The sequence below is a fragment of the Rutidosis leptorrhynchoides genome, chromosome 3 (assembly GCF_046630445.1).
Source record: "Rutidosis leptorrhynchoides isolate AG116_Rl617_1_P2 chromosome 3, CSIRO_AGI_Rlap_v1, whole genome shotgun sequence".
Classification (NCBI taxonomy): domain Eukaryota; kingdom Viridiplantae; phylum Streptophyta; class Magnoliopsida; order Asterales; family Asteraceae; genus Rutidosis; species Rutidosis leptorrhynchoides.
The window spans coordinates 653,543,870-653,565,084 of record NC_092335.1 but is presented as its reverse complement, the minus strand read 5'-3'; the positions used below and the strand labels follow the sequence as shown (position 1 = coordinate 653,565,084).

Here is a 21,215-nt window from a genome sequence, read left to right as displayed (position 1 = left end):
TATAATGGTTTATATCAAGTAATTGGCTAAAATTACAAGACTTGAATGGATTTCAAATGAACCATACACTAAATGCATGTTGGTGTATGGCATAAATGTTTTCTTAAACTAGAATTAACGAAAACTTAAAATCCCTTAATCGACAAGGTAAACAAGTTTAACGCCATCCTTTTGTGGGACACTTAAACATAGTAGGGAACTCATAAATGGGATAAAGGTCACCTAACCGTTATGAGCTAACTAATATGGTTAAGGTAAAATTCGCATGCTTGTGGGATAAAGGTCACCTAACCACTTGTATGTTAATTTTACATGTTTACACAAGTAGGACGACTTGATTTGGGAATCATGAACTTAGGGTCACCGAAGCATGAGGAACAAATAGGCGTTGATGGAATAAATATGCCATGCAAAAGGATTGCATGATCCCATAATTTAGAAGTTGCAAAAGGATTGCAATTGTCATATAATGACTACCTAGCTAAATCAAATAACGGGATAAAGGTCACCTAACCGAAATTTGGTTTACCGTTGGATTCTAAAATTTAATATATATATATATATCAATTGGATTTAAAGGGTATTGATTGTTAAATTTAAAATCGATACTTAAATGAACTTTGTTAAATTTTGTAGATGGCCGCCAATAATAACAACATGCAAAACGCACCTATTAACTTGAACAACCTATCGTTAAGGTCTCTCCTCGAGAAAGACAAACTCAACCATACGAACTTTATGGATTGGTTCCGCAATCTTAGGATTGTCCTCAAACTTGAAGATAAGGCGTATGTGTTGGAAGACCCCATTTCCGATCAACCCGACGAGGATGATACAGAAGGCATGGCTTATTGGGATAAGTATTGCGCTGATTCGGTGCAAGTTGCTTGCCTAATGCTTGGGACTATGATACCCGAACTCCAAAAGGATTTCGAGCATCATACTGCATACGACATGATCACGCAATTGAAGGAGATGTTCCTTCAACAAGCTCGTGTCGAGTGCTTTGAAATGGTCCGAGCGCTTCATGCATGTCTTATGGACGACTCCCAATCCGTTTCATCTTATGTCCTTAAGATGAAAAGCCTCATTGATCGCGCAAACCGTCTTAATCTAAACATATCTAATGAGCTTGCCACGGATCTTATCCTAAACTCCTTGTCAAAGAGGTTTGACCAATTTGTAATTAATTACAATATGAATGGGATGGATAAGACCATTGGCGAACTTCATGGCATGCTTAGAACGGCGGAAACTAGCATGGGTAAGAGGGCTTTACCCGTGCTAATGGTCAATGATGGTGGGTCCAAAGGTAATAACACCTCTAAGCCAAAGGTGGCTAAGAGGAAAGGACCCGCCCATCAAGGCAAGGGAAAGGGGAGGATGGTTACCCCAATCAAAAACAAGAACAAGAAGCAAAAGGTTGTCGGACAAGCAAACCCCAAGGAAGACCCGTGCTTCGGTTGCGGTGAAATGGGTCACTGGAAACGTAACTGCCCGGTCTACCTTAAGGAGTTGAAGGAAAAGAGGGATGCGGGGCAAACCTCAGGTAATATATATATGGTATATATAGAGCTTAGTATTACTTCTTTTAATACATGGGTATTAGACACTGGATGTGGAACTCACATTTGCAATTCTTTGCAGGGGTTCAAAAGAAGTAGCAAGCAAGCGGGAACATCAAGTCTCTTTATGGGTAATGGAGCCAAAGTGCAAGTGAAGGCTCAAGGAGACTTTGTATTAAAGCTTCCAAGTGGTTTGGAACTTATTTTGAACAATGTTTTGTATGCACCGGATTTATGTCGAAACATTATTTCAGTTTCCCGTTTAAAACAATGTGGTTTTTATCTTAATTTTGTTAATGATGATATCCACGTTTATTTAGATAATGTATTCTATTTTAAGGCTTCGCCTTCAAATGGAATTTATGAATTGGTTCGTGATGACACATCATCTAGTAGCTCAATATACCATACTAGCACCAAGAAACTCAAAAGGGATTTGAGTGATTCCTACTTATGGCATTGTCGCCTTGGTCACATAAACAAGAACCGAATGCATACACTTCAAAAGAATGGACTTTTGAAATCAAATGAACTAGACTCGTTTGATGTATGTGAGTCTTGTTTACAAGGCAAAATGACTAAATCACCTTTCAAAGGGACCTATGAAAGGGCTAAGGACTTATTGGGATTAATACATTCGGATGTATGTGGACCCTTTAAGCCCATAACTAGGAATGGTGAAAGATACTTCGTTACTTTCATTGATGACTTCAGCCGTTTCGGATATGTCTACTTGTTAAAACATAAGGACAAAACTTTTGAAGCATTCAAAGAGTATCAAAATGAAGTACAAAATCAACTCAATAAGACAATTAAGGTACTTCGTACCGATAGAGGAGGTGAATACCTAAGCGATGCTTTCCAAGATCATCTTAGAAGTTGTGGGATTATCTCACAACTCACTCCTCCTGGAACACCTCAACTGAATGGAGTTTCCGAAAGGAGGAACCGAACCCTAATGGATATGGTTCGATCTATGATGGCTAGAAGCTCGTTACCTCTATTATTTTGGGGTTATTGTCTATGCTCCACGGCTCGTATTTTAAATATGGCCCCAACCAAGAAAGTGGAACGAACACCTCATGAGATGTGGTTTGGAAAACCTCCATCTCTATCATACTTAAAGGTATGGGGATGTGAAGCTTATCCTAAGCGTTACGTCCCTAATAAGTTGAATGCTCGATCCACGAAGTGTATCTTCATAGGATATCCCAAGGATGATATGGGATATTATTTCTATGATCCATCCGAGCAGAATGTATTTGTTGCTCGGAAGGCGGAATTCCTTGAAACTAAGTTCCTAATGGAAGGAAATAGTGAAAGGAAGATAGATCTTGAGGAGGTTCAAGATCAAGTAGATGATACACAATTGGCTGACACTAGCACTCAACATGAAAATGTTGAGAGTGATCAAATGGATGATCAAAATACACAAGACGTTCGCAGATCTAGTAGGATTAGTAATCCTCCTGAGAGATATGGGTTTCTCATGGATGGTTGCTATGTGGTTGATTTGGATGAACCAATAAACTACCAAGATGCTTTATCAAGGATTGATAAAGATAAATGGCAGGAAGCCATGAACGCTGAGATGCAATCCATGTATGACAACCAAGTTTGGGAACTTGTTACACAACCTGCTGGCTCAAGGCTAGTTGATTGTAAATGGCTTTTCAAAATGAAAACTGACATACATGGAAACTTGGATACATATAAAGCTAGACTTGTAGCAAAAGGTTTCACTCAAACTCAAGGGGTTGACTATGATGAAACTTTTTCGCCTGTGGCAATGCTAAAGTCTATTAGGATATTACTTGCCATTGCTGCTCATTATGATTATGAAATATGGCAAATGGATGTCAAGACTGCTTTCCTAAATGGACATCTTGAGGAAGATGTCTATATGGTTCAGCCTGAAGGTTTTGTTGATCCGAAGTGTCCTAAAAGGGTATGCAAGTTAAAGAAGTCAATCTACGGATTGAAACAAGCATCTAGAATGTGGAATCATCGTTTTAATGAGGAAGCCAAGAAATTTGGCTTCATTAAAAATGGTGATGAAGCTTGTGTATACAAGAAGGCTAGTGGGAGCACAATCATGTTCCTTGTACTATATGTGGATGATATATTGTTATTTGGAAATGATATTCCGGAAATGCAAAGTGTTAAAACTTGGCTAAGTAAATGCTTCTCCATTAAGGATCTTGGAGAAGCACAATATGTCTTGGGGATTGGGATCTACAGGGATAGATCCAAGAAATTGATAGGTTTGAATCAAAGTGCATACATTGAAAAGATCTTGAAAAGGTTCAAGATGGAGAACTCTAAGAAAGGTTTAGTACCTATTCAAAGAGGAACACTCCTTAGTTCATCTCAGTGTCCCACCACGAAAGATGAACAGGAGAGAATGAAGAAAGTCCCATATGCGTATGCTATTGGGTCAATCATGTATGCAATGATATGCACTAGACCGGATGTGTCATGCGCTCTTAGCCTGACAAGTAGATACCAGAATAACCCAGGAAACAGTCATTGGATTGTGGTTAAAAGTATATTGAAATACCTTAGGAGGACTAAAGATATGTTTCTTATATACGGGTCTGGTGAGGAGGAACTCGCTGTAAAAGGTTACGTGGACGCGAGTTTCCAAACTGATCGAGATGATTCTCGATCACAATCCGGTTATGTCTTCACGTTAAATGGAGGTGCAGTCTCTTGGAAGAGTTCAAAACAGGATGTTGTTGCTTTATCCACTACAGAGTCGGAGTACATCGCCGCATCATTGGCAGCTCAGGAAGCTGCATGGATGAAGAAATTCATCGACGACTTAGGAGTAGTCCCTTCCATTCAGGACCCTCTTGAGATCTTTTGTGACAACGAGGGTGCGATTGCTCAAATCAAGGAACCTCGTGCTCACCAAAAGACCCGTCACATTGAGCGGAGATTCAACTACATAAGGGATGAAGTTGAAAAAGGAAAGATATGTATTCGTAAAGTTCACACAGATCTTAATATAGCGGATCCTCTCACGAAGCTCTTTCATGGAGTAAAACATACTGGACATGTTTGTGCATTAGGGCTTCGATATTCTAGTGATTGGTCATGATCTGTTTAAGTATTGTAACGGAATGAAATTGTTCAAACTCATTAATATAATTATGGTATTAATTTATTTTGAGTCATGTTCCTATTTTGCATATTTTATCCATGAATAAGTAATTATTCTAAAATTCCATAGTCGATCACATTCGTGGGAACAAGTGTGAGGTTTAGACTATTATGAACTTGGATTGGTATACATTCACGAGATGAATGTGGGGCAAGGTTGCAACCAAGGTTCATAGATATTTGTGGGACACAAATATTGGAAGACCCGCTCTCAATACTTACTAAATAGAGCCTTTGTGGTTGATCACTTGTAATCTTGAGTAAAGGCGAATATCATTGTATCCTCTGACCTGAGATACATATTGGGTTCGGATATTTACCAAGTATTGTGCCTTGATTCTTTCCTTCGCTATTCTGAAATATGGTAGCTCACAAGGAAGAGCTCAGGTATAATGCAAGGTACATATTTAGGACGTATGTAGTCAAGATGGAATTTGTCCCTCTTATTCATTGAGAGTCAGATGTCTAAGGCCTGATAAAGTTAAATCAAAAAGAGAGTGATCACTCTGTATCTCTTGGATTTAACATGACATCTAGGACGAAAGGAAATAATGAAAGATTCACCTATTCATATTCGAGGTGGGAACTCGAAAGGGATGATGTTATTGAATGGCACAAAGTCATAGCATATTGGGGGTGATGGACGGTCGTTAGGTGGTATCCATCACTTGCATTAATTTCTTATGTTTCTCGTGCAAGTGGGAGATTGAAGGTTCTTCGTATGCCCGAGAGACATATTAAATTAATGTGGCTAATGTGTTATGATCCAAGTCGGGTCATACCCAATAACAAGCTTACCGACACCTTATATGTATTTAATCTTAGCGATTGGATCGTTGATTAAATACGCGACACTTGAACTTTAAGAAAATGGCTTTCTTAAATTATTACTTGATGTATATTTATATGAATCATGGAATAATTTATATGATATGGATTTAATTATTTATAGGTTAAATAATTAATTAATTATGTTACATTTTATAAAATAGGTTTTATAAATGATGTAAACATAATAAATAAAATGGATGTTTTATAAAATGTATTTTTTAAATTAAGTTTTATAAAATGTAATTTTATAAAATAAATCCATTTTATTTAATATTAGTAGTGGCCTTGGAGTTGTGTATACACATGCTAGAGATGTCATTCCTTTGGTCATGCTTTTCCATATATCCATATACATGTTCCTTGACTTCTTGGAACAACATACATGCAATATACTTCAAAAAAAACTGCACCAAACTCCTCCCAACTGCTGCTGTCCAGCAGTGACTTTTAGGGAAGAAAAGAGGGTTCAAAGTTTGGTTTTTGCAAGTATAATTCAAGTGTTTATAAATCCTAACTAAGGCTAGGTGTTGGTGCATAAGTTTGGGGTATAACTACTTGAGGTTTCATCCATTTGAAGCTCTATTCTTCATCATCATCTTCATCATCAACTACATAGCTTGGAGAAGGTATAATCTCTTATCTATCTTGTAGTTTGTAAGTATGTTTCATAACTTGATCCTAATTGGGATTTAACTTTAATTGGTTAAAGTTTAACAAGTCTAAAATTGGTAATTAACATGCTTCCGCTTTCTTAATTCTTAAAATGGTTTAAGTATATTATGAACTTGTTAAATCCCAACACTAATAATATTATTATTACTTTCATTATTATTATCAATATTGATATTAATATCAAAATCAGTATTATTAATAGCAATGTTATGATATGTAAATTTAAGATGTTAAACAGAAAAATTATTATAAGAGTAATTAAAGATACAATTTTAATTATTGTTATAATTATTTATTATTATTATTACAAAAAAAATATCATTTTTATTAGAATTAATATTATCATATTATTATTTATCATTGCTAATTCCTATATCAATAATATTATTATTATTATTATTAGTATTATTAATAGTATTAATATAATTATAGTTGTTAAATTCCAAAATTAAGAATTTAAAACAAATATATAAACACAGTTATATATATATATATACAGATATAAATTTAAATGTATGCGAAACATACAGATATATAGATATGGAGTCAGTATTATTACTTATTATTATTTATTTGTTATTATTAATTATAATTATAATTATTAATATTATTTATAATCAAACAACGTGTACTAGAATGGAGTCAGTTCCTTGTAGCTTTCATACTGTGAATAATTGGTCCTTTCTGTCTCTAAATTTGTACGAGTCACAAACCAACCAGGAGTATAATCCAAATTCTGTTATAACTCAATTTCAACCTTTATTTTTATTTTTTGATTCATTTATGTTCTTTAATTGACAGTCGACACACAGGTTGCTATAAAACAATGCACTTACATTAAGATACAACGACATTCAATCAGTATTACCTCCTCAATATCAATTATCAATTTTTACAGCCCTAAATTGTCAAATTAAACAAAATACGAGCAGGAACACAGTTACCTGCCCTGTTTTAATTTAATTTTCCAAACACCTCGATTTCTTAATGAATTCCAAAATTTCGAATGCAGTTTTGTTAGTATTTGACTACTTAAACAACCTGCAAAATATCAAGTCCCAATTTGTATTATCGAGTAAGAAATTTTCGAGTCAAAGATTAGAACTGAAAAGGTCAACGATTGTTCTTCAATCGAATTTGAGTTTTCTGTTAAATTTCAAGTAAAATTAAGGATTCAAAAAGTTTATACAATTGATTTAGAACATTTTTCATTCAATGATTGTAATCTAAAACATCCTAAATCTTGATTTTGATGTTTGAGTTTAAAAATGTTTTTGCGTACCTGTTATAAATTTTTATTCGATTTCTTTTGATTTCTGATAATTTAAATAAATTAATACGAGTTCTATTATTCAGTTACCAAATCTAAATGGTAAAAATTAAAACCTGGTTAAGCTGTCGACTCAATTCTGATGGTGAAGGAGAAGATAAGGGAGAGCAAATAATACGGGTATTATACAAACAATTTCTGTTTTAAATCAGATAAATGGGCGACAGCCCAATCATTAGGGGTGTTAGCGGTGAACAAGGGGTCGCGGGTTCCAGTCCCGGCATGGGCGGTTTACTATTTTTTTGAGCATTTAAAGGTAGTTCATTTATTAACTTATTTTTATTATTATTATTATTATTATTATTATTATTATTATTATTATTATTATTATTGAAATGATTTTTATATAAAAACATTATTATTTTTAATATTATTATTATTATTAATTCACATTATTATTAAAAACTATCATTTTAATTATCATTATTATTTCAATTATCATTTTTATTATTATTTTTATAACAAATAAATATTATACTTATATTACATATAATTATATACTAAACATATTAACATTATTTTTATAAATATTACAAATAACAAATTATTGATACAATACTAATATACATATTAAGATATCTACATGTATAAATATTAATCATTTTAAATATATACAAATTAAATACATATAACATATAAACTAAGATATAATATATATAAATTTGTTCGATTACAAATATATGTGTTAATATACATTAATGATATAGGTTCATGAATCCGAGACCAACCCTACACTTGTTCAATGTCGTCATATGTATTTTTTACTACAAAGTACAGTATGGTGAGTTTCATTTGCTCCCTTTTAATTGCTTTTGCAATATATATTTTTGGGTTGAGAATCATGCGCTGCTTTTATGTTTGACGAAATAGACACAAGTACTTAAAATATATTCTACGTTGAGTTGTACCACTTTGCATATCTTCCCTAATAGCTTGGTAACTAATATTTACATGTTGGAAGAACATGTAAGCGCGAATCCTATTGATAGATCTATCGGGTTTGACCACCCCAACCGGGCTAGTCGCTCTAGTATCGTAAACGGTTGCATAGTACTTCGTTTTTACTACACTTGGTACAGTGTAGGGAGATTTCATAATAAAGGGAATATGCCACATTAATTGTTAAGTATGGTTACTGAAACGCTCAACAACTTATAGAATACTTTTATACACTTGCGAGTGTACATATATTTATGAAATTGAAATCTTGTGGTCTATCAAAATTACTGAATTTTTATGATTGTATATGATAAACCTATGAACTCACCAACCTTTTGGTTGACACTTTTAAGCATGTTTATTCTCAGGTACGAATTAAGTCTTCCGCTGTGCATTTGCTCATTTTAAGGACATTACTTGGAGTCGATCATCGCAATGGAACCTAATGTTGATGACTTCGTCCAGATGAATTAGGACGGGTCGTTACAGTATGTGTGTGTGGGGGGGGGGTCATCATTAAGAGAAAAACACTTTTTAGGGGGAAGTAATTGTTTTTTTTAGTTATTTTGAATTTTTTTTTAAGCATTAAGATCACATGAATATATGAACATTTAAAAAAGACACTTTGTGACAAATGTTATTATTTTGATAGGAAATCGCTCGAAGAAATAAATGATAACATTCATCATGAGTAATGTTTTGGGTTTAGAGTATAGAGTTTAGAGTTATGGTTTAGTGTTTTGGGTTTAGAGTTTAGAGTTTATGGTTTAGTGTTTTGAGTTTAGTCCCTAAAACCAAAACTCAAAACCCCAAATCATAAACTCTAAACCGTTCGTGTTAAAAATTAAATCTAAACCCTAATTTCTGAACCCTATACCCACCCAAAACCCTAATTTCTAAACCTAATAGCTAAACCCTAATTTTTAACCCCCTAATTTCTAAACCCTAATTTCTAAATCCAAATTTCTAACGCCTTAAAAAACTAAGAAACAAAACATTCATGTGATCTTAATGCTTGAAATAAAAAATGAAAAATAATTACTTTCCTCCAATTCCCCTAAAAAAAAGTACTCTCCTCTTGATTAAAACACTATATATATATATATATATATATATATATATATATATATATATATATATATATATATATATATATATATATATATATATATAAACCTCTAAAATGATAATACCATCATTTCACTAATTATCCTTTAATTTTGTTTAATAATGATGTCATTATTAATTAATTTAGAAATAATTAATTAATTAATTCTAATTAAAAAACACAATATAATAATAAATGAAAAACTACCATATGTATAATATTTGAAGCATTATGTACAACCTTATGGTAAAACTTTCAATAACCATATGTACTATATTTAAAGCATTATGTACAACCGTATGATAAAACACCCCATGACCATATGTACAAACTTTAAAATAAATTGGACAGTCTTTTAGAAAATATTCCATAAACACATGTACGAACTTTGAAGCATATTGTACAATCTTCATAAAATAACAATTGTGTTTTAATTTTTAAAAAAATTTCAAGATACATTTGTTATTACTAATAACTATTATTATAATTATAAATACTCAATTTTTAAACAAACTTTATTATTATTATTATTATTATTATTATTATTATTATTATTATTATTATTATTATTATTATTATTATTATTATAATGATTATATTATTGTTATTCAAATATGAGTTTTTTTTACGAAATTAATTACGTTACATATGTATGCGAAACATACATGTCTCAAAAAAAGTTGAAATGTAGGCTTTTATGACAAGGAAAATAATAACCGTGATGAAAATTAGAGGATGGTGGTGGGAGAATAAATGTGGTTCATTTATTCAAACCAAGTTAAGTAGCTAAATATGTGTTTAGAAATAACGACAAATTTTTTAGTCGGAATCTGTGGTTCCACGGATTATTAAACTAAATGACTTTTACATTTACATTCACTTAATACCTAAACATGTTATTAAATTGTTTCGTTTAAATAAATCGTAATTCTACGGATCATTTCACTCGTATATACATAGCCATTCCTAAAAGTTTCGATTAATGGTTAAAATTAAATTGGTTATCATATTGAATATTGAAGGGTCAAGATTATCGTGTGTTAATTCAGAATCTTAATGACCTTTAAAAATTTTAAAAGTATTTTTACCTTCAATTTCTTTTACCAACATTATTCTACTCAAAGATCAGGAGGATCAATTCCCCGCTTATAAGCAAAATCGAAAACAAAAAATTCTAAAAAAAATTTCCCCTATTGATCATTCAAGTATTAAACCATCATCTCATTTTGATTCAATACAGGAAACTATTCCATGGGTAATGCGGTTAATTTCTAGCTTATTTGTATGGATGTTATCGTTATCAATATGGAAACAAAATGCACGATTACAAAATGAAATATGTCGATTTTTCTGTAATTAAGAGATTTTATTTTCGTTATTTTAATGTTGGTTGTTTGTGTTATCAATGAGACGAAAATAAGCATGTAATAAATGTAGGCTACAATGATCACATTCGGGGCCAATTACACAAAATAGAATACGTGTAGTTACTTTGTTCTGATTTGGTTATTAAAAGTGCATTTTTGTGGTTAGTTTTGTTCATTAGAAGTGTTTGTGTCTCCATTTGTTCATCTAATTATACGAGGAGGCTTAACATTGATTTTCATGACCAAATTGTAACAAAAATAACCCAAAAAATATCTACATAGGAGCAAAAATTAGTACAACGTTTAATATTTGTGGCAAAAGGTTATAACCGGCAACACCGAACGGTCCATAATTAGCTGCGTATCCATAATGTATAATGTGAAGACTCACTAAATAGCCGGTGACCTTATGCTATTTATGACAAAAAATATGCCCCAATTCATTATCAACCGAGCTACAAGCCATTGAATACAATGACTAATATGACAGTATTGTGTGTAGTTTGATCTTATATAGTTGATGCTTCTTTTCTTTTTATGAATGATGTTTTTCAGAGGTTTTGGTCTGTTTATTTTCTTGTAACAAATGAGACCTGGAGCTACTGATATGGTTGGGCCAAATGTTGCTTGGTACAATTGAACCTGTTTGTTTTTATGTTTCAAATAGAATGGTTCACTGATAATATTAAATGAAATGATCTATAGTAAAATATATAGATCAAGTATGATCATTTGACAGCTATGTGTGTGTTACAGGCGAAGCTGCCAATTGTTGTTCAACCCACCTTATAGACGGAGATGGGACTTTTAATGTATCAGGACTTGACAAATTCATAAAGGAAGTAAAACTCGGTGAATGTGGTCTTTCTTACGCAGTTGTATCTATCATGGGCCCGCAAAGTAGCGGTATAGATTCTTGTTTGCAAGTTTCAATGTCACGTTACACAATTAAATTATAAATATTATGTTATTATTAATGCCAAATCGAAATGAAATCTTTAATGCTTATATGAACTGGACAGGAAAGAGCACACTTTTAAATCATCTATTTCATACCAATTTTAAAGAAATGGATGCATTTAAGGGAAGGCAAGTTTCTACTCTTTTTTTGTTATTATTATTATTTATTATTTATATTTATATTTATTCATTTTGCTGACCTCATTTTAGCAAAGTGACCAATTTGTGTTTTTTTTTCAGGTCACAGACCACCAAAGGTATATGGATGGCTAGATGTGCTGGTATTGAGCCTTGCACTATTGTAATGGATCTCGAGGGTACCGATGGAAGAGAACGAGGCGAGGTTGCATTCTAAATTCTTTTAAAAATTGATATTTTTATTACTATTATTTTTTTTGTAATGGAAATAAATGGGGGAAAATAAGCAGTGTTATTGCTTGCAGCTTAGTAATTTGTTAAATGTTTCAGGATGATACTGCTTTTGAAAAACAAAGTGCACTTTTCGCGCTTGCCGTTTCAGACATAGTACTTATAAACATGTATGTGTAATGACATCTCAAATATACAGTTTTTACGTGGATTTTGCAAGTTTTGTATTATAATTTTTGAGTGATGAAAATATATGTTGTTTAGGTGGTGCCATGATATTGGTCGTGAGCATGCTGCAAATAAGCCTTTACTGAAAACCGTATTCCAGGTATATGTAGTCTATAGAGCTTTGTTCTTATATTTGCTTGTAAATTTTCATAAAGTTAACATGTTGTTTCTTCTCCATTTCAGGTTATGATGAGATTATTTAGTCCACGCAAAACAACGTTGATTTTTGTAATACGTGATAAAACAAGGGTAAGCGGTCTATTTATCAACATAGTTTTGTTTATCGTTTATCAACCTAGAGGTGGCAATGTCGACCCATATACTTATAAACGGGTCGATTGGGTTGTAGACCGTTGTATAACTTAGGGGTAGAAATGTCGACCCATATATACTTATAAACAGGTATTGGGCTGTGTTTCATATACTGACAAGATTTTTATTTTGTTTCTTTCAAGACGCCCCTGGAAAATTTAGAGCCCGTCTTGAGGGAAGATATTCAAAAGGTAAATTTATTAAACTTATGTCTATCTGTACCATAACTTTTACCTATGAACGAACGTTTTGAATATGAAAGCCTTTGTTGGTCATAGATATGGGATTCTGTTCCCAAGCCAGAAGCCCACAAAGAAACACCGTTGAGTACATTTTTCAATGTAAGACACCGAACATACTGGTTTTTTGCTGTCTGCTAATTATTAACTATATCTAATAATCAAGTTATCGTGTCTAATTATGGTTACTATTAATGTTAATTAACTTGTTGATGAATTGACCAGATTGAAGTTGTTGCTCTTTCTAGTTACGAAGAGAAGGAAGAGCAATTTAAAGAGCAGGTAGAATATATTCTGTATGAAAGGAAAAGTTGCATTTCGTATGCATGGCACTTAGAATATCATATTTGTTCAAATAGTTTATGCCTATGGCTATATTGATCTTTAAATGTGAGCTTTAAGAAAATTTACAACCAAGAGAAAATACATTCATAATTAAAATGGGTGGCAATCTCAACCCATTTGTATATAAATAGGCCAATTCTGGTCTTGTTATAGCTATAATGGGTCATATTAGCTAAGGTAAGCGATTTTGCTACAAGGGGGTCATATAGGTGAAAAATCATCCCATAGTTTTCAAATGCGTAAAACCTCCTAAAATGCTATACTGAAAAAAGTTCAGATTTTTTTATAACTTTGCTTTTGCAATCATATAATATATAACTCATTAACTATCAATGAATTTCTAAAGGTTGAATAAAAAGTGTTCACGGGTCACCGCAACCCAAATTGTTTGAGACTTCCGACATGACCCGTTAATCAACTCATCTGATCAGCCCATTTTACCACCTCTAATAGTTACTGCAAAACTCAGAATAGATTGAAGGTTTGTTTACCATATACCTATAGTTCAGCTAACAGTTTAATTAAATACTTTTTGAAATGTAAGGTCGGCAACTTGAGGCAACGATTCCACCATTCTATTGCACCCGGAGGACTTGCCGGTGATAGGCAAGGAGTTGTTCCTGCTTCGGGTTTCTCTTTTAGTGCAGAACAGATCTGGAAAGTTATCAAGGAGAATCGAGACCTTGACTTGCCTGCTCACAAGGTAATTTAGAATTTAATATCACCTTTTAAGTCTTCTAGAATATTCTACGTTTTTTTCCCCGAAAAATCTATGTTTTTGTTCATGATACGTGCCATTGATGCTAATGCAGGTGATGGTGGCCACTGTTCGATGTGAAGAAATTGCTATAGAGAAATTTACCGCTTTTGTTACAAACAAGGTCCATTTATTCTTATGTCTGTTACTCGTATTGATTTCCTTCCCTTAGGTTATTGGAACTTATTTTTTATTTTTTTTAATTTTTCATTTTTTTGCAGGAGTGGTGCGATCTAGAGGATGCTGTGAAGTCTCAATTAGTGCCAGATTTTGGAAGAAAGCTTAGTTCAATGCTTGAGATTTGTTTTTCAGGGTATATGCACATATATACTAGAATATGTTTTCGTTTTTAGTTAATTTGTACACATATGAAGTTGGTAGAAAAGTTCTTGGTTCTTATGTTCCTTTTTCTTATTTTTCTTGTGCATATAACTAATTTATATATTATATATCCCCTTAAATTTAAACAAGATTTCACATAGTTTGTTGCGCTAACATGTATTTCTGACGAATTCCTTTTGCAGATACGATGAGGAGACTATATTTTTTGAGAAAGATGTTAGGACTGCAAAGAGAAAGCAGATGGAAGAGAAATTGTTGCAAGTAATGTTCCTCTGCTGCCTTTTGCATTTTGTTATTAGTTTTAAAGCTTTATATATTTACCGTAACGTTAAATGATATATCTCATAAACCTTCTTAAACTCTATACTTTTCTTTGCATCAATAATGTTCGCTTGTATTTTCAACTATTATTTTAAACAATGACATAAACAAGCTTAAAAATCTTATGTTATAATTTTTATTATAACATATATATGTATATGTATATGTATATATTTCATATTATCCCTTCTCCTCATTGCTCGTTGTATACTATTTATTAGATTGTTCAACCGGCCTACCAATTAACATTGCAACACATAAGGTTTGAGACACTGGAAAAATTCAATAAAGCATTTGATAGCGCTTTGAGTGAAGGACAAGGGTTTGCAGTAGCGGCTCGTAATTGCAAAGCGTCAATCATGAAACTATTTAATGGACAATGTGAAGGTATTACATACAAGTTGCTTATGACAACTCTTAAGTGGTGGCAAAATTGGCAGGTTATGTAACGGGTCAAAACATGTACTTTTTCCATTTCGATAAGGATGTAATGGATCAAGTTAGGTTGACCCTACTTTCGACATTAAAAAATTCTTAGTTTTTTACTAATTAATAATATAGGTGCCATTATCAAACAAGTTGAGTGGGATTCATCTAAAGAAATGGAAAAGCTTTCAAATGATCTTGATGCACATATTGCTGATGTTCGTAATGCGAAACTATCTGATCTTTCCACACGACATGAGGTAACTAATCGATAAAGAAATAGCTTTAAAGTTTTTACCTTTTTAATTTGAAAAACTATTAGAATTAGAATTAGAATATGTATCATTTGTATAAATTCTTCTGCAGTCAAAACTAAAGGAGGCATTATATGGACCAGTTGAATCTCTTCTTCAAGCGAGTAAAGATGATACTTGGCCCGCAATTAAAAAACTTTATCAACGAGAGACTCAAAACGCCGTCAACGAGTGTTCGACTGCACTCTCGGGCTTTGAAATGAAAGAAGACTCCAAAAAGGAGCTCCTTAAAGAACTCGAGAATTATGCACGGGACTTGGTTGAAAAGAAAGCTAAAGAAGAAGCCGGCCGAGCTTTGTATCTCATGAAAGAGAGGTATTGACCTTTTTTACTGTAAACCTCGTAAGAGGTGGTAATTTCGACCCAATAAATTTTACCTATATTCATTTCAAAAGAGTGTTTCTGGATCAAGTCAACTAGTCATTTTATCCGGTACTAATAAATGACTTGTTCAGACCAAACATGTTATGCCCATTTTCCTATACTTATGATTGTTGTATTAGATGGAAATATTCTTACTCTTACGTGATTATCTTAAAAACCGTGCACAGGTTTATAAGCATATTTAATCATGATAATGATCAAATGCCTCGAGTTTGGACTGGAAAGGAAGATATTCGAGCAATTACTAAAACAGCTCGCACTGCTGTAAGAATCTACACATTAGACAATAGTAAATTCTTGTAGTGGTAACATATTATACGTGATTAATTTATTGATCAATTTTCAAACTTTCAGTCGTTAAAGTTGTTATCTGTGTTGGCTGCAATTCGTTTGGATGGAGATGTTGATAAGATTGCGGAAACCCTAGTTTTATCTCTGTTGGATCCAGTAGCTGCGGTGAATACAACTTCAAATGACCCGTTGGCCTCGAGCACCTGGAATAAGGTATCAATTATGAATGTTGTCAGAGGTGGCAATTTTGACCCATTTATTTATGAATAGTCTTATTTGGGTTGTACTCTATCTCTAAAATCTAAAATTTCATATTGGTTTAAACTTTAAAGTTGCTCAAATTGTATAGTTAGTTCATACGACCTACTAAAGCAGTTTTTTTTTTTTTTTTTTTTTTTTTTTTTTAATAAGCTGAAGGTAATAATTACACATTCTTAGTTTACCTTTTTTTGCTATTGTATGTATCGAACTAAAAGAAGTACTATTGTTTGAATTAAACTCACAAAAGTTTTTTTTTTTTTTTTTTTTTTTCTACGTAGATGCAATTTTTAGTTATTTTTTATGATTTTATTTGCAAGGTGTTATGGAAATTTATTTGTTTATACCAGGTCCCAGCAACAAAGACATTGATTACGCCTATTCAGTGCAAATCTTTGTGGAGCCAGTTTCAAAAAGAGACAGAATATACCGTCACTCAAGCTATTTCTGCCCAGGCATGTTTACAATTATGGTGTCCCTCTTAATATTATCTTTAATTTTGATGATTTATTTTTTAACAGTTGAAAAACAGAAATATGGCTTTAATATAATTGCGTTTAGTATTTAGTAATATATTTAAGTAACTAGAAGTTTTGGCATCACAGTACACATGCATGGGTCATAATAAGTGAACAGATGAAAATAAGTACACATCTATGGGTCATAACGCACTTGAACTAAGTTTTATGGTCTATAACTATATAAAATCACATGATAAGTTCATTTTTTATGTTATATATCGTGTAGTTGATGTACATTTTGTGTTATGATTTTCAGGAAGCTAACAAGCGAAGTAGCAACTGGTTACCACCACCATGGGCTATTGCTGCCTTGTTTATCTTGGGTTTCAATGAATTCATGACTCTTTTAAGGTTCTTTCTGCTTTATCTTATGTCTATATTTTTATTACGTCGTGACTAAATGTTCCCCTGTCGTTTTAATTTGCAGGAACCCGTTGTATCTGATTTTGATTTTTGTCAGCTATTTGCTCATGAAAGCTTTGTGGGTTCAACTAGACATAGCTTCTGCATTTCGACATGGCTTTGTGAGTATTTTATAATTTATTTTATAACAACAATCTGACACCCTACCTCACATAATATGTACAATCATACGTATACACAAATTGTCTCCTAATGAGACTTGAACCCACAACCTCCAAATGTGTCGGTTCGGGTTATGTTTTTTTTTTCTTTCTCTAACAGGGCAAATGGGTGAAAAAAAGAACTTCATAGTAATATGATAAATATCAAAGTATCCCTATGTGTATTCTTAAAGGATTTTGCAAATGTGGTTGTCATTAAGATGCATTATATTATTGTACAATTTCCACCAGTTAAAAAGTAATTGATAACTGTTATGTACAATTGATTTAATGCATGTTAATGATAACCCTTAACAAAATCCATTCTTAAATCATAAAACTTCTCAAATGGTTTTTTTTTTTTTTATCTCTCATGGGATCCTAAGTGGTATCAATAGTTGTCCAACCCGTTCATTTTGACACATCTACATGATAAGGAGTCACTAATATCAACATCTTTCGTTTGACTTTTTTCTTTTGTTTTGTTTCGGCTCTTCAGCTACCAGGAATTTTCGCATTATCAGCCAAGATTGTTCCTACCGTTCTTAACCTTATGAGAAGACTTGCGGACCAAGGACGAAGGCCCAATAATCCACATCCACATAGCTCCTAGTATCAATTGTGCAGGAGCCAATAAAAAGTGACATTTTATATACACTTAATCTAAAGGCAACTTTACTAACGAAATCTAATCCAACGGCCGTGTGGACATGTTTGTGAACACGTAGCGATCAATCAAATGCAGCCTATAATGAACTTCAAAGCGCATTCCGAACGTTGCGAATACGAATCATATTGGGTTCTGCAGCATTATATATACGTTAACAAAAACCTTATATAAAGTGAGACAAATTTCTTTTCAGTTTATGCCTTAAATATTTACTCTATACAAGTGTATAAATTTTTTATTTTTACTTTTGTTTTATGTAGAGACCCTGATTTATGTAATCTAGTGTATGCAAATTGTATCTATTATATTGTCGGGAACAAAAGTCAAAGGTTTAGTGCAGCAATGAACAAAATGAAGGTGGTCTAGTGCTATGGCGCTTAAATATTCCCACAATATCAGAGTAAACAAAAGCCAAAGGTTCCGAATGTAAATATGTTCAGGGTAGCAATGTAAATATATCAAGTACAGAGACTAAAGTGTAAATTTTACATTCTAAGTTTGTTTAAATTCTAACCGGTGATAATGTCCGAGTGATACGAAAAAGATGAAATAAATTGTCAACAAATCAAATGCTAAAAAAGATAAAATAAAGGGTTAAAGGCATAAATAAGTCATATACTTTCATTTTTGACCAAATGTAGGCTATATACTTTCATAAAGTGTACTAATATGGAGAATGACGATGACGTAGCATCCTACATGGAGAATGACGTTAGTGATACATCGAAACAAAATTGAAAGTATATAGCCTACATCGGAACAAAAGTGAAAGTATATAGCTTACATCGGAACAAAACTGAAAGTATATGACCTATTTGTAGCCATATAAAATGCAAAAAAAAAAATGTTAAATAATTAACTTTACCGGTTCAGCAGGTAACTTGTTAAATTTGTGTACATCGATACAACTTTTAAGAGTATATAACATACATTGGTATTTTTTGGAGTATATAGTCTACATTGGGACAAAACTGAAAGTATATGGCTTATTTATGACTTTAACCCTAAAATAAATTGTTGATAAACTAAACTGCGCTAGTCTTTTCCATTTTAATCAAACCTCTTTTATGTGAACTTTAATTTATTTCAAAAGTTCAAAGTACTTAACTAAAAAGCTATAAATTTGATTATTTACTCAAATATAAGAAGACTAGGACCCTCCTATCACACGTTCATATACCATCAGTGGCGATTCTTGGATGTAAATTCAATGGGTCCCATTCAATTTGAGTGGTACTTTCTAAAAAAAATTTCATAAAAAATAGCCATTTACTTCCATACAAATCAATGATTTTTAAAATATATGGGGTCATATTTATAAATTTAGTGGTGTCCTATACAATTTTAATAGTATTTTATACATAAAAAATTTATTTAATGGGGTCTTTTGACCCCACTTGACTCCAAGTGGAGTCGCCATTGTATACCATGTTGCAATAATGTAATTGCGTTAAAAATTAAAAGTTGATGGATCCCCCAGCAGCGTAGAAGATACACCCCTTGTTGATTCCATTAGTGAAAATGTTATGCACTTCTAGAAATTTTAATTTGTTAATGTATTGAAATACATTTGATGGTAGTTTATATTATGATCCCGCGAATTTGTGAGTTAAATTTAGCAAACATGTAAAATAGAATACCATGAACAAATATGAACCTTATATCAAGTTTTTTGTTATTTATCGGACGACTATGGACATTTTCTAGATCAAATTTGATCTTTCAGTGCACGCCCAGGACTTTAATCAATGGTCGGTTTTAGCCCTTCAATTCTACAAGTAGATCATCTAAGTTTAGGTTCAAGACACTTTCTAACATTAAACATGTTTAAAATATTTTATCTTCTGACCATAAACTTTCAAGTTACCTAATAAACATGATGTCGTTCGACAATTATGCAGCTTGGTTCTTTCCGAAAGACAAACAAAAGTATTTAAGTCTCGTTCTAGTTTTCAAGTCGTCGTTACCTTCCAAAATACAACGAACATGTCAACTGAGGTCTTGATGAACAACTATAGGAATAAGTTGACAAAAACGCAAACACCACTGTAATTTGTTAGCGATCCGTTCCCACGTAATGAGGGAAAAGCACGAAAAGCTATATCCCCAAAACATCATTCAGTTTTGCTGCTTCATCTCGCGAGTCATTTTGATCAGTCGATCACATCAATGTTTGAAGACACCAGACTTAATAAAGAAGGTTACTACAAACACAAGGACCTTGAGGTCCAAATGAGAATTTTAGCAATGTCTACGGAGCACTTACCTGAGCGAGACAAGTATATAGTAAAAATGTAAAAGGGAATTATTCATACGAAGTTGAGGTTTCTAAAGATGAATCGAGATAATTTAGAGTTTGATTATTTAAAATATTTTTTACATTTATTCAAAGCATTTTTAAATTTTAAGGGTGTGTATGGCAAAAGCTTGTAATTTGTGTCACACCCCCAAATAGGGCTTGGGGTATTTGTGACTAATATATCAAATCAAGCAATCGTATAATGAGAACGGCTCTATATGAGGCGTTTTATTACATTTGTTGAGTTTTGCAGCGGAAGATAAATAGTCATTAGCTTGTATTTAATGAACAACGCATTAAATGTCTTTAATTGATATGATATGTAATGAAGTCTTCATTCATAGCAAGCAATCATCATCAAATTAGCAAATGCAAGTCTTTCAAATTATCCATGAATGACTCGTTGTAATGTGGCTTTCAATTAGCAAATACACAGCGGAAGCAATATTTAAGTACCTGAGAATAAACATGCTTAAAAAGTAGACACGAGGTTGAGTGAGTTCATAGGTTTATCATAAATTAATAGTTCATTATAGCATTAGACCACAAGATTTCGGTTTAAAGTTGATTAATATCAAATATATCAAGAAAGAGTTGATGTTTGTAATATCGCGACTAAACAAAGTTACCCAGTGACAC

General features: G+C 32.4%; 1 protein-coding gene across 1 annotated transcript in view; it reads left to right on the top strand.

Annotated features, from left to right (window-relative positions):
- Positions 1 to 21,215, top strand: part of LOC139902499 (protein ROOT HAIR DEFECTIVE 3-like) — a 163,773-nt gene that overhangs the window by 113,966 nt on the left and 28,592 nt on the right. Inside the window, exons 3-24 of the mRNA XM_071885112.1 lie at positions 11,734 to 11,883; positions 12,000 to 12,066; positions 12,178 to 12,280; positions 12,406 to 12,476; positions 12,571 to 12,634; positions 12,718 to 12,783; positions 12,990 to 13,037; positions 13,125 to 13,187; positions 13,311 to 13,367; positions 13,975 to 14,133; positions 14,243 to 14,311; positions 14,409 to 14,500; positions 14,712 to 14,790; positions 15,072 to 15,237; positions 15,412 to 15,536; positions 15,643 to 15,905; positions 16,142 to 16,238; positions 16,329 to 16,478; positions 16,874 to 16,978; positions 17,301 to 17,395; positions 17,472 to 17,568; positions 18,107 to 18,192. Coding sequence (XP_071741213.1) covers positions 11,734 to 11,883; positions 12,000 to 12,066; positions 12,178 to 12,280; positions 12,406 to 12,476; positions 12,571 to 12,634; positions 12,718 to 12,783; positions 12,990 to 13,037; positions 13,125 to 13,187; positions 13,311 to 13,367; positions 13,975 to 14,133; positions 14,243 to 14,311; positions 14,409 to 14,500; positions 14,712 to 14,790; positions 15,072 to 15,237; positions 15,412 to 15,536; positions 15,643 to 15,905; positions 16,142 to 16,238; positions 16,329 to 16,478; positions 16,874 to 16,978; positions 17,301 to 17,395; positions 17,472 to 17,568; positions 18,107 to 18,192 — 2,272 coding nt within the window. The remainder of the gene's footprint in view (positions 1 to 11,733; positions 11,884 to 11,999; positions 12,067 to 12,177; positions 12,281 to 12,405; positions 12,477 to 12,570; positions 12,635 to 12,717; positions 12,784 to 12,989; positions 13,038 to 13,124; positions 13,188 to 13,310; positions 13,368 to 13,974; positions 14,134 to 14,242; positions 14,312 to 14,408; positions 14,501 to 14,711; positions 14,791 to 15,071; positions 15,238 to 15,411; positions 15,537 to 15,642; positions 15,906 to 16,141; positions 16,239 to 16,328; positions 16,479 to 16,873; positions 16,979 to 17,300; positions 17,396 to 17,471; positions 17,569 to 18,106; positions 18,193 to 21,215) is intronic.